Source organism: Calidris pugnax, unplaced genomic scaffold (assembly GCF_001431845.1).
Source record: "Calidris pugnax isolate Ruff unplaced genomic scaffold, ASM143184v1 scaffold42, whole genome shotgun sequence".
Classification (NCBI taxonomy): Eukaryota; Metazoa; Chordata; class Aves; order Charadriiformes; family Scolopacidae; genus Calidris; species Calidris pugnax.
In genome coordinates, this window is record NW_015090920.1 from 6552539 (window position 1) to 6566796 (window position 14258).

At 42.8% G+C, this 14258-nt stretch overlaps 1 protein-coding gene across 1 annotated transcript in view; it reads left to right on the forward strand.

Moving 5' to 3' along the window:
- RNF150 (ring finger protein 150) overlaps positions 1-13752 on the forward strand; it is a 122118-nt gene extending 108366 nt beyond the window's left edge. The window contains exon 7 of the mRNA XM_014950007.1: positions 13336-13752. Within this exon, the coding sequence (XP_014805493.1) occupies positions 13336-13454 (119 nt within the window). The 3' untranslated portion in view covers positions 13455-13752. The remainder of the gene's footprint in view (positions 1-13335) is intronic.
- Positions 13753-14258: the final 506 nt, after the last annotated feature.

Sequence of the window (14258 nt, forward strand, 5' to 3'; positions counted from 1 at the left end):
TGCTAGCAAATCTGAAAGGGATTAGATCGTGCAGCCACTACAATTGTGGAGAGTAGACTCAACTACCCAGGACATCCCTTCCAGTGCAAGTCTCCTAAGGCTTCCTCTATACGTAAAGAGAAATACTCCATGTGTTAAATGAATTGTTCTACTGAAGCTATTGTGAAGCATGGTTTCTGCACTATCCACCCTTGCTTGCTATTGTTTTAAAACAACATTGTCACAGGGAAGATGAAAAAATCTGAAAACAGTGAAGCATTTCAAGTTACTGATTTTAAAAGAGAGGTTTATGGTAGCTCCAGCAGTTGGTAGTGACTCATCTTAAGTGTTTCCCAGTGCTCAGTTGAAGGTCAGGGCTGTCCTTTCTGTGTGTGTATGAGGGAGGATCAGACACAAGTACCTACCAAGAGTGCATCTGAGCACAGGGCACTGGAACTGAAGCATGCACTGTTTTCAATTAGGATAGAATTTCCTTATGTAAAGATTCTGTGAAACTGGATATTAAAGAAAGCTTCCTTGCAGAATTTTTAAATTATCCTAAGTGCCTCAGTAGAGAAGTGTATGAATGCTGTAAGAAGCCCGTAGGAAGGAGATTCAAATTAGTAGAATATGTTACTTTGAAAGCATCTAGAATTTGTTTTAAAAAAACTACTGCAATTCTAATGAAATTAAGGGGTGACACTTCAGCTTGTCACGTTATTTTTCTTCATTGCTAATGCACATATAAATGGCTTAAATTGTTTCTTCTGTATGGAAGACTGGATCTTCTTATTTAATTGATCATTCTATTAATTCTTAAATGCTTTGTGTAGATATAAAAAATGCCTGTTTACCTATGTGCCCCTCTTAGCATAGCAGCAATAGTATAGCTATAGGGTATGGCTCTGTTCAACCATACAGGTTCTTACTTTTTTCCAAGACATGCATCAGACCTGTCTGCAGAATATCTGATGCCACACCACCAAGAAGGACCACATTTTCCAGTACCTGGTGGAGTTTGTGAGACTGAAAAGCACATGCTTTGCCTTTAAACAGGGGATTTCTTACAGAGTCACTGAGACGCTGTGTGGTTGAGGCTCCATGATTCTGCTTTTTGGGGTTTTTTTTGTTAGAAAAGATTTTTCTACAGCTGCATTGCACTTAAATCAATCTTTATCTTTTGAACAACAGTAAGTAGATAAGCCATGGCCTATGAAAAAATATATAATTAAGCTGTCCAATTTAAATCAGGTTAGACAGTGCTGTAAAGTTCAAGAACATATGTTTTCTGGGTTGTTGTGCTTTTTCTGTTGTGTGTTCTCTGTTTTATGGACTTGTGACAATTGATCTTTGACCTAAACAGTGTATTTTGGTCAAATGTCTCCCAGTTTTGAGGGGCATGTACCTGACAGTCCTGTAGGAATGTGAGCATGTGACAGGAGACTATAAATGGTCAAATCCTGCAAGTCCACCTGTGGCTGGTGGGAGGCAAGACACTGATTTTGCTGTGAGGTGTCAGAGGGGGGAAGACAAAGTGTGGCACACAATGTTATGGTCTCTGCACATGTCTGTTGTTCGTGGGCAGCCCTTGGGTAGCGTGGAGGAGGATGCTGAAGCTGTGTGGATGGATGACCACTGAATGTCAGACAGATCTGCCCAGACTTGGCAGGCACAGTGGTCCCACAGCTGTGCCCCGCTTCAGGCGTTGGAGCTGTTGCTGCAACAAAACCCATTCTCAGGCGTGTTGTTTCCTTCTACTGAACAAAAAGGAAGACTATTTTCCCCTTAAGCTAAAAGTTACACAGTTAAAAGTTGTGTTTCGCTAGTGACAGCAGTAAAAAGGACATACCCCATATGCAGGTTCCTCCACCACCACTGTGGGATTTTTTTCTCTTTTGGCTTCATTACTGTGCAATTTTTTTCGTATCTGATGAGAAGACATCCCTGGGTGAAACTTTATTATGGACATTTCTAGAGGAATTAAATCTCAGCCAAGCATCACCGTCATCAATATGCATGGTGAGGAAGGGGTTCCTAGTGACATGCACATTATCCAAGAGCCCAGGAGGTGCTGGGGTAATGACTTCCTCCACCTATCCTGGAAAGTCCTGGAGATCTCAGGTGGGGCCCAACGTTAGCAGCATTGGAAAGGAAGGCAGGACCATGTGTGTGAAAGAGAGAAGATGCCCCATCCCTTGGAGGGTTCGAGGCCAGGTTGGATGAGGCTTGGAGCAGTGTCTAGTGGAAGGTATCCAGTGGAAAGTGTCCCTGCCTATGGCAGGGAATTTGGAACTAGGTCCATTTCAACCTTAACCATTCTATGAAGATACACATGCACTTTATTCAAGTAATTCCACCACTGTTGAGCTTTTCAGCCACCTCCTTGCACCTTTTCTCATTAAATCCTCTAATATATGCACAGGCATTTTTGTGACGTCTTTGCACAAGGATGTTCATTGCAACTGCTTGTGAAGGTTCAGTAGATGATTGCTCATTACTGTGCCTTGCTAGTCACCTAGGTTTTTTTGAGAGTTCGTGCAGTAAAAGGTATTTAAAGAGATGGATTTGAGAACCGTGCACATGCTGCCGTGACAGGCAAACTCAGCCAAACTAACATGAGCTTTTCCAACCCCCTCATACAAAAATTAGCAGGAGTTGTCTTTAAAGCAAGCTGTTGTTTACTGTTACAGCTGTGTGCACGCTTGTAATTGAGGAAGCAGTTCATAGTGATTAGGCAGAAATGGTTTTCTTTCTGCTTGTCACAGCAGCCCACGTTTCACATCAAGTTCTCAGAATTAATTGGCCCCGTGCAGATTTTCGCTGGCCTGTAGCCACCTTGCACGTGAGCTGAAGTGGGAGCGAGAAGCTTCGGCCACCACCCAGCCACAGGTGCTCTGGGACGGGCTCTTGGGTTGCTGCAATGGGAAGGAGGGTGCCTGTGGGTTGAGCATCCCTTTTCTCGTTCCTCCCGGTCAGGAGCAGGGTACAAAGCAGAGCTGCTGTGTAGGTGGAGTCAGCAGGGATCTCCAGCCCTGAGCAGAAGCGATTTCAGGTGGCTTTGTGCAGCTGCTTCTGCCGGGGAGTCCCCCTCTGCAGTATGATCAGACCAGAGAAAAAGGTTTTGGAAACCATTTGAGTCTCTGGTTTAATATGGTATGGTGCTTGGGGGTATTGCAATACCTGTCCGGTGTGAGTGCTCTGAGGGATTTGTGTGGTGTTGGCCAGTACGTCTCTAAATCACCCCGTGAAAGGACGTTTCTTCCTTATGGTCCCTAAGGACAGAACGGAACTGCAGTTTCTCTTACCCTTTACACTCTCACTCGTTCAATCCAGGGCGTTATGTGTCTGAGTCAGGCTGTAATTTCCTTCTCCTTTCAGGCTTGCAGGAAGCAGAACACACTGCTGACACGGGGCTTTAAAAATATAAATAAGAAAGTTCAGTCACAATAGCAGTCCCCAGTGTAGCCCGTGGAAACCGAGATGCAGACCATTACATTGTGTGATTATACTTTTTGGAAGTAAAAGTTCCTTTATCATGACAGCCTGCCAATGGCCGTGTAGGGTGTAACACGTGCTGGTACAGAGTTTAACTCGGTTTTTGGATGTAAAAGTTCCTTTATTGTGACAGCCTACCAAAGGCCGTGTAGGGTGTAACATGTGCTGGTATAGAGTTTAACTTGACTTTTCTCACATACCTGCTATCCCTTCAGATCTTCAGCTGGCTGGTGGTGTGATTAAAGATGCTTGCTCCCTGCTCAAAGGGTGTATGTCTCCCCATACTTCTTCTCACCTTGGCTACTGGAAGAATCCTTGCAATGTCCCTTACGCACCGTTATCACAACGAAACGCGATCATTTGTAATTTCATCACTGAATGCTATTTGTTTTGCAGTAACGCCAAGGAGACCTGGTCGTTTAGCAGCTGCTAAGAAAACCAACTGAAAAAGTAGTCCCCACGCCACACGTGACGTTTTAGGACGTATGACATCATGGTACCGCAGGGACAGCCTGCAGATGTTGAACGCGAGGCGGAAGGAGGGGGGTCCCTTCCCTTCTGTCTTTCCATACGATGCTTTCCTGAAGTTGGCTGCAGTACTCAGCCTTGTGACTGAGCCAGCCAGTTCAGCTGCTAGCCTAGCAAAAAAGTGTTGCCAAGGTAGTTTGCAGACCTTTTTTTTTTTAAATTAAGTCAACTCCGTGGCCAATTAAAGGAATAGCAGAGCTGAGTTGGGATAGGTGGCAGGAGGGTGAGCTGGGCTTCCACTGCTGGGCTCGGTCGTGCTGCTGGTACATGGGGCTGTGCTTCAGCTAAGTTGGAAACTTGGTCTGCATACAGAGAAATTAAATGGAAGAATAATAATAATTATCAGAGACTAATAACTGGCAATGAAGTGTTGGTAGCAGTGCTTGGGACCGCATGATACTAGTGCTTTTAGTTCATTCTGGGCCTAAGAGACCTTTATGTGAGTGAATTTAGTGAAGAGTTGAATTAGACCTTTTGTTTAACATGAAATGGAAAACTTGGTCTAATGTTTCTTAGGATTCTTTGAGTAGTGTAGAAAATGGCAGGATGTTACCAGAAGCTAAATCCTTTCAGAATTAACGATCTTTGACTATTTAATATATTGCCAAAGGTAACTAAGGGACTTGAGAATCAAAACTGTCATGTAGTTACAGTACATGTATTCAGCACTTCAGTATTTTCGAGTCTTTTCCCTTTTTATAGGAGATCTCATTTTCTGATTTTCAATCAGATTCATGAATAATTTTGCATGTTCTAAATAATAATCATTTCTAACAGGCTGTACATTGAATGAAATGCATTCAGATTCATTTGTGAAACTTACTGTAGGCATCAGAAGACCGTGCTGTCCTGACTAGAGGTGCACCTGGGGCAGTATTTGGGCACTGAGGATGGCCAGTGGTGACCAGTAAGGAGGGTGTGCAGTGGCATGCCACTGTCACTCTCCCCTTCCAGATAGTGGGAAGGCACGGAGGAGGGAGAAAGGAAAAGCAGCTTTGCGAAGGTTTAAGAGGCTGGATGCCCTGTTGTGAAGGAAGTAGGGTTGTTCTTGTCTGGCAATGGAAGAAGCGGAGAGTATGGGACTGAAGAATGAGGTCAGCCAAAGATGGAAGAAAATACCTTATAGTGAATAAGACCAGATGTGCAGATAAACTGTGAAGGACCTTGAATATGGGATTAACTGATGTGAGAGCATAGGAGTCAGTGCAAGAGACTTAGTATCATGACTCCATTGACTGTTCGGGTAATCTTTCTGATTGCTGTTTTGACTGAGTTTCCAATAGGAAAGAGGAAAGACTAGTCATGGGAAGAGAAAATGGTACTGCAGTGTCTAGGCCACAGAAGGAATTTCCCTGCTGGTCCCAGGGCAGGAACATGATGAGCATGATCCATAAGAGTAAGGAGAAAGAGGAAAGTATGATGAAAGCAAAAATACTAGGTTTTCTTGTGTCATACTTGGCAGAGGCATGTTCATTATATCACAGGGAGGGTTGGAAGCTCCCTGCTAAGACAGCTGATCAAGAGTTCCCAAAATGTCAGCCAGCCTCTCATAGAGCCAAGTCAGATCTCCAAAGTGTTGACTCCTAAAATAATGTTAATATGTGCTGCGAATTTCAAAGGCTTTGTATTCTGACTCATGGACAAAATCCCAAGGAGCTGGTATATACTCATTAAAGATAGATATAGATATAAATATGAAATTTAAAAAATGCTTTGCTTTTCCAGCCAATCAGGTCCAACTGTCTCCGTGCAATAACATCTGGTATGTGTTCTTCCCCTTTTGCTTGGCTTTCTGCAAATGTGTTTGCTATCAGCTCCATGTGTTTTATATCATATGTCCTTATTTGGACAGACTTTTTTTTTTTTTTCCTTTTTTTGGATAGAGCATTTGGGTGCTGATACTTTTTATGCTGTTTATGAAAATGAGTTTATTGGTCTTGCCAAAAGACAAAATATATTCTCAGGTAACTGGTGTTAAAGTTTATTGCTTGAGTACAAAATGTTCCAAATTTAGGCTTCAGAAAATTGGTTGTATTACTAATAATTTCCCCTCCATTTTTTGATGCTTGACTTGAGGTACTGGGATATGATTTCCAGAAGTTCTGAGTACTTACAGCTGTAGCTGATATTAGTAGAGGATATGCTGGAGGCACATAACGTGAAGGTTAATGCTGTAACTGAAAAATCAGGTTTATGGTGTCTTAACTGGGCATCCAGAATCAATGAATGCCTTGAAGAGTCGTGACTGTCCGTCTCGGTAACTCATTTCTAGAATGATGATGATGATGATGACGTTACTCCTTTGTACTGTAGGATGCTTGAAGATGGGGAACTATGTCTTTGGCTGTTTTCCATTAAGAGATGCTGTGTATTCTCCCAAAACATATATCCTAGAGAAAGATTAAGAGAAGAAAATTTGTTGCCTTTTCACTCATTAAGAAGAAAAATGCCAAGTTTTCTTTGGGAGGTACTCTAGCCTTTTGTGTCGTATCCAGGCCCATCTATCAAGTCTCTCAACCGCTTAGGGGCTTGATCCAGTTAAACACGTTTTTGAGATGTTATTTTGAGTGAACCTTGCCAGGTCCTGGCGTTTAGTTCACCCTGGTGTGCTGATGTTTGGGCATGCTTTCTAGTGTGTTTCAGACTTGTCTGCCTTATCCTCTGGATCCTTCCTGTTGCTGTTAGTACATTCACAGAGCTCTGGCTTGTTATTTATGGACAAGACTCTAACCTTTTCTTCCAAAAGCAGTTACCATGCTCAAGTACTTTTTCCCCTTGCTGCTCAGATAGGTCTCTCTCTGATGCTAGGGAACAGCAATAAACTATTTCCCCAGTACTTTGTTCTCAATTGTAGCCAGACAGACTTCTCCATCCATTTTATTAGCCTCTGTGTACCAAAGGACTGCGCTAGTAACAGGCTTTTTATAACCCTTTCTCCTCAAGCATATTCCCACTGCTTCTTTTGCATTACTTTTGCATTAGAGATTTTATAGGCATTTTTTTCTGTGTGCTTTATTTCAGTTGTTTTGTTAGCACATTTATGGCCTGTTCTAAAGTATTACGATTATCAAGATGATATGGAAGGAATTTGAGAGTTACTTACAAAATGATCCAATAGGAAGTATCGGATGATTAACTTGAGAATGATTTTCAGAGTTGGTAGGTTTTTTTAAAGAAGAGGGTCTTAGCGATAAAATAAATTTGATTGGTACTGTTGTGGAAGGAGTTGACATTTGAGGTACAAATTTCATGGGACCATGCTCCTCCTCCTAGACTATAAGAGGCAACGCGACTCTGTGGCAAGGCTGCAGTGGAAGGGAGCAATAAACTCTGTAATGGTGAAGTGCATTCTTGGGCAGACAAAGATAAATAGAGGGCTCTAGAAACGTCTCTCCCTGTCATAAATCAAATGTGATGAATAGTGTTCTGGTTGTTCTGATACTGGAAACAAAATCTGAATAACACTGCTTGTGTACTGCTTTGCTGTAGCTTCCTGCTGAACAAGAATCCATTTTGATAAAGGTCTCATATCAGTGCCTCTGGTCCTCAGAGCCCCAGGAGATGGTCACATTTCTGGTTTCTTCTGGAGCAAAATGCTTCTAGATACATCTGACTGGGGGCAATGTTTGTTTAGTAGAAGTGAGCCCCAGACTGGAATAAGGTTCACGCCAACACATAGATTTTCAATATTTGTCTAGACCTGAGAGTATACCTGTCACCAGGGACTTCATGTTTTGGCTTAGTCCTATCTCCAGAAAACAAAGAGTTCTGAAATGAGATATATTTCACAGTAGTGAGAATGGGAAATGAATAGTGAAATCAAGGCCAAATTTTACTGTGTATTTATTGTCAAAATGAGGTTTTAGGCAGAGCCCCATTGTCTGCTGTACAGTTTCTGCCAGCTAAGGATGGGATAATAACTGATAAATTTTTCAGAGCCTTTCATTAGATGAAGAAGTCCATGATTATTCATTTCTCCTCAAAGCTGGACATCTGCCGTTGAGAACGGAAGATCTGCAGAAAGCAAGATTTGTTCCTTGTGCTAAATGCTCAGCTTTATAGCTAGGCAAATAGGTTACACCTAAGTCAATAGCACGGTAGCAGCTTTTTCTTACCCTCTAATTCCTGTGATTCTCATCTGAGGAAAGCCATTAGCAGCTGCACAGCTCTGTTCAGCAGTTTAATTGTGTGTGGAGCAGGACCGAGTATGCTGAATTAGTTCACGGAGAGCTGATAATAAATGAGGGAAGGGAGACTGACTCCCAGCTGAATAGTTTATTGCTGTGGCCTGTGTTTTTAATCCACAAGAATAGGAGGTTGCTGGCTTTAGTTACACTTTCAGTAGATGAATTACACACTTGGTGGCAGCTCTCATTTGACATGTAGTGATCGATACTTCTCTGCTTACTCACAAATGGGTGTAATAGCAGAGAGCTACCTGAAGGTCCAGAGAAGGAAAAAAGTCTGTCATCTTAGACACACCTTATATGCATTCAATGCTGAGAAGCTTCTGCTGTGTAACATTTTAGTGTATTCTTATTTTTCTGCTGATTTCCTGGATGCAATTGCTCGTGGACCTTTTAGCCCAATCATGGAGTTCTGCAGCTTTTCCAGCTCCATGAGCTTGGGGGAAATCTCAGCCCGTGGGACAAGCCAGTGCAATTTTAGGAGAGCCCCGTGGCACTGCCCATGCCCTAGGGACGTCAGAGATGTGGCCTCCTTGGGAGGAGCACAAGGATGAGCAGGAGCGAGGCCTCCATGAGTGCAAAACCCACCACAGTTACGTCAGCTTGTTCCTCATCTTTGAGTGAGTCGTTACAAGTATATCTCAATTTGTGCCCCTGCCTGTGTGCTTACCTACACGTTGTTTTTGTAAATACACTTTTCACTGACTGTGGAATGCTTAGGTGCCTCCCAAGACTCTTGCAAACAGTATCAAATTCCTAGAAACCCATCATGTGACCTTTTTCTTTTTGGAGTATTTTTTAGTGTGCAACAGCTACAGACTTACTCAAAGTGTTAGGAGTAGCAGCAGCAGTAGGTAACTATTACCAGTGTGCAATCTTACTGTTCTTAAAACACCAGAGTAATTAGCTATTTTCATCCTTGTTTGATTGCAATTATACTCCAATATAAACATCACTTAATGAACTTGGCAACAAGTAAGGGCTGTACCACTCTTACCTAGGGCAGTTCCATATCTACGTGGTGATAGACTCCCTGCATCAGCGTAATTAAATTTAAAGTAATGCTGGCTAGAGAAGGAGTTTGTTTTATTGCACCTCTCAGACGAATGTGTGTCAGGGAGTATAAGTGAGTGGAAAAAGTCTGTCTGGAAGTGAGCAGCGTGCTGTGGCGTATTGCGTTTCGCTGACATGAGAGGAATGTGGCGGGGAGGTCTACGGTTGCCTGCTGCAGGCACCAGGGCTGGGGCTGGAAAGCAGCTTGGGATGTGCCTTTGGCTTAATGAAGCAAAAGGCTTTGTGCCTGTGGCATGAAGTGGTTGGAAGCATTACAGCCTGTGTGGTTAGGCAGGATTGCCAATCTCAAACATCTGAAATCGCAAGTCGGATATTCCAGCATAAAATTTGTCTAGAAATTTGGGGTACATTTTTTGTTTGTTTGTTTGTTTGTTTTTAAACTCGTGATCTCCTTTTTGCTTCTTGACATTCATTTATTTTTAAGTGAAAACTGAGATCTTCGCTGAAAGTTGAGATCCTCACCTTATCTCAGGGCTTTCAGAAAAACAGCAAATTTCAAAAAAAGCTCGTCAAAAGGTCATGAAAGTTCTTAACAGTGACTCAGGCGTCTTCTGTAGCAGCTGTGTGATTGTCTAAGTGTTGTCACTGTAAATAGGATCTAGACACCAGGGGTGCAAGATGCAGGCTAAGCTCCCGGCACTTGCAGTTTAGTTGAGGCTTTCTTACCTCTAACAAATGTCACTAACTGAGCTGGCTCATGTTACTGAGCAGCTGGCCAAAAAAATGGAAAAAAAAAACCAGGCCACCAGAGCCTAGAAAGCATGTGTTGTGTGGGGGAGCCACGGCGAGGCAGTTGGTAGACCTTGCAGCCAGAGTCATCTATAGCTGATCCATATCTGGTGTCACTTCTGCAGCCTTCCAGCTGACTCTTGGGGTCAGCAGTGGGACTCCTGTTTACAAGAGCAAGCGGGTAATGCTGAGGGAGGCATTAATTTCCTTGTGGTGTCTGCGCCTTCCAAAGAAACATCAGTGCTGGGCCCTTTCCCTGAAAGGGAAGGTGTAAGGGATGGTGATCTCTGATTTTTTTTCTCCCTGCTCTGCTGATGCAGCAGCCTGTAGCTCTAGGATTTTGAGCCAACTGCAGTGTTAGGGGCAAGAAATGTGGAGCATTCACGTTGCCAGGCATTTTGAATAATGACAGGACCAGAGGAAATGGTCTAAAGTTGGGGCAGGGGAGGTTTAGATTAGATATTAGGAAGAATTACTTTACTGAGAGAGCAGTCAGGCACTGGAACAGCCTGCCCAGGGAGGTGGTGGAGTCACCATCCCTGGGGGTATTTAAGAAACGTGTAGGTATGGCTCTTCAGGGCATGCTCTGGTGCCTGAGATTGTTGGGTTGCGGGTATGGTGGGTTTTGTGTTTTGGTTTTGTTTGTTTGTTTGTTTGTTTTGGGTATTATTATTTTTTTTGTGGTTGGACTCTATGATCTCAAAGGTCCCTTCCAACCATGAAGATTCTATGATTTTGCAGCACTGGAAAAGCAATGCCAGGGCATAGGCATGGGCATTTTTAGGATCGTTTGTTGATTGCTCCTACTGACCTACGCTTCAGTCCTAAAGAAGACAAACTACAAAGCCCACACTTTGGAAAGACTAAGATCTAAGAATTTGAATAATTGTATAAGGGTTTTTTATGTAAAAAACTCAAGATTGGCAGGTTTGGAAAGCGGGTGCTCCTGTAGATGGGTTAGACAGTTGGTAGGTGAGCTGTAAATCTGCTTCTGTCCTATCTGCCTGTCTTGAACTCGGTTGAGATCTTTTTCTGCTGTGCAACCCTAGAAGAAATAACAATTCTTGAAATAACATTTCAGCACCATAAATGCTTCTCATAATGGCTTCAAGCTCCAACAGGGTAGGTTTAGATTGAACATTAGGAAAGAATTTTTCACAGAAAGAGTGGTCGGGCATTGGAACAGGCTGCCCAGGGAGGTGGTGGAGTCACCATCCCTGGCTGTGTTTAAGGGCCATTTAGATGCAGTGCTAAGGGACATGGTGTAGGGGAGGACTTTGTAGAGTAGGGGAGATGGTTGGACTCGATGATCCCAAGGGTCTCTTCCAACCTAGACGATTCTATGATTCTATGATTCTCATTTGTTGCTGTGACATTCGGTGTTGGTGGCTCAGCCTGCCTCTCCAGCACGCCTGTGGTTGTCACCATTCAGCCAGCCCTTCTCTCCTGCACAGCTAGTTCTGATGGACATCACCTCTCAAGAGCCCTCCAAGCAGCTGTTTAACATGGCTGAGCCTCAGGAACTGTGTCATGCAAATACAAATTTGCTCTTAGGTCAGCATTTGAAGCATCATTTTCATTGGTTTTAAGAATCCTATTAGTTATAGAGGAATGATAAACAATCCAGTGGCCTGGAACCACATCGTTCTGGCTCAGGGAGCTGTTACCACTACAGGTGATGTTTTAGGTTTTGGAGGTGTATGTGATGCGCTTTTGTACTCCTGGATCTAGCAGTTCACCTAATGGTTCAATGTAATTGAAGTCCACTGAAATCTGCAGGAGATACCATTCCATTCATAAGTACTTCCTTCACCTCCAGTGGAAACATTTCTAGTCAGAGGCAACGTTGAAATGTTTTACTACTGTCATATTGACAGGGAAAAAAATATACAGATATAAAGAGGCTGTATGCATTAATTATTTATCTGGCAATCAAGAGAGTATAAAAATACTCTACAGTAAAAATTGGGAAGGGCTGTAAAGGGGAGCACTGGCTCTTTCAGTTTGAATAATGCGGACTGCACTCAAGCGTTCTCTGCAGAACATGAAGTCTAATCCCAGCACAAGTAAATACATGTTTTTTCTCTAAAACAGGTCTTAAAATCATGCAGCTCTTGAGAGGCAGCTAATTGTGCTCACTTAGCTTCAAGTGAATAATTAAAGTGTAAAGAGTTATTATTTTTCTGGCTCCTCTGTAATGTTTCTTACTTAATAATTCTTAGATATTCAATTTTTAGACTTTTTAGCGTCAACCAAGCTCTGCTTCTGTTTTCTGAAAAATAAAATACGTAAAGGAAAAACTGTCATGGATTTAAACACATTGTATTGTTACAGTATAAATATCATCATTGTAATTAAACCACTTAAAAATATGAACCGTCAACTTTTTCTCTTAGGGACTCAGCCACTTAAGGGATTTTTGTGCCCTTGAAAATCTCCCCAGAGGTCCAATGTGCTTTGCTTCTCCTGATTCTTCTTGAAAGGAAATTAGCTTTTAGTCCTTTAAAATCTGTTGGCCTTATCTACTACTAAATATATACATAGTAAGGGCTGTGGGATCAAAACAAAACCAAGTTGTTGCTCCTATGCTTGTAGTTTTGGTGGGATTTGCAATTTGGCAAAAGTCAATAATCTGACTCTTACTGTATTTGGGATCATGGTGGATTAAGGTGGATCCCTTTGACCTGGATCAAGAACCTGCAAGGTATCTTCACATCAGAGGAAAGGGTGAATAGACAAGAGACTGGAAAAGGATGAGAGAAGGCACCTGAGAAGGCAGGTAGCGTGGTCCTGAGTCCTGGGGCAAAACTAATGACATCCATTATTTATCCTTCCAGACATTAACTTAGCACCCTCTTAAAAGTTTCCAGTAACAGAGATTGTGTCACCTAATTTAGGTTTGGGCAGATTTTTTTTCCTGTTAGCAGCATTTTCCTGATGGCTGACCCGTGACTTTGACTGTGATTTTGTCCTTAACTTGCTGCTTTTATAGGGAGAGTAGGATGATGCCAAGTTGAGGAGTTGAAAGGGGATGGGGAGGGAAGTGCTCAAGCAGTGGGAGGAAGTTCATGGAGATGCAGAGCCTGGATGGAGAGCCCTGGAAGGATTAGGAGGACAAGAAAGTGTATCCCATCCAGGCTCCTTCTCATCATGCTTCTTCCTACTGATGGCTTGAACTTTCTGATATTTTTGAAATGCTTTAGATAGATACTGAATAAGAGCAAAGTCTGGAATCTAAGCACAACCTCAGTGGTAGAGAAACTTCTAGGTCCTAAAAAATAGTAATACATTGACAGAAAGATGTGACCCTAATGCCCTTTTCCTGTCTTTTCTACCCTCACAGATGAACAGGAGCCAGCAGTCAGCAGTGATTCAGATATTTCATTGATTATGGCAATGGAGGTTGGACTGTCCGATGTGGAGCTTTCCACTGATCAAGACTGCGAAGAGGTGAAGTCTTGAAAAACAAACAGAGATCCAACACTAAACTACAGGGGAGGGTCACAGGGAGGGACCGAGTCAGCTTTCTAGGATTTGGACCAGTCATGCACATGCCTCCAGAGCACTGTCACTCCTGCACACTCCATTCTGAGATGGTCACGAAAAGCAATAGCAACAGTTGTGTCTGCCTGGATGCGGTTTCATCATCTGCATACCTTCATTTTGTTCACATGGGAGATGAAGGCTTCCAGTTTGCCCACGTGCTTGAGAGCAGTCATGTAACTCTTCAGTGGCTCATAAACACGCAACTGAAATGACAGCCCGAGTGTTTTCTACACTTGTTCCATCGGGGGTTTGTTTCTTCTTTTTTTTTTTGAAAAAACGTATGTTTGTTATGTTTGTTTGTTCGTTTATAGTTTGTTATGGATGGACACTCTGTTTTTGTTGACTGACCCCAGCTTTTTCAAGAGTTCAATCCAGAAATCTGAATTTCCGTTCACTGGTCACTTCGTGACCTGACTCCAGGATTTATCATTGCCTTGTTGTTTCTGCATGAAGTACACGTGGCTTCAGAAGGATGGGGCACCAGCACCCTGCATTAATGTGAAGCCTGCTCTCATGATGTGGGAGCCTTGGAAATGGTGTATTCTGAAGGCCTTTATTTGTAAGAGAGCTCTGAATTAACAGAGATTGCTGAGATTTGGGTTCAAACCGTGTCATGTTGGCTTTTAGTTAGAGCTCTTAAGAGTATCGTACAGTGTGAAGGAGAGAAAGAAAAGCTTAAAGCTTCACTCCGTCCTTGTAGTCCTTTGCTATATTTTATGC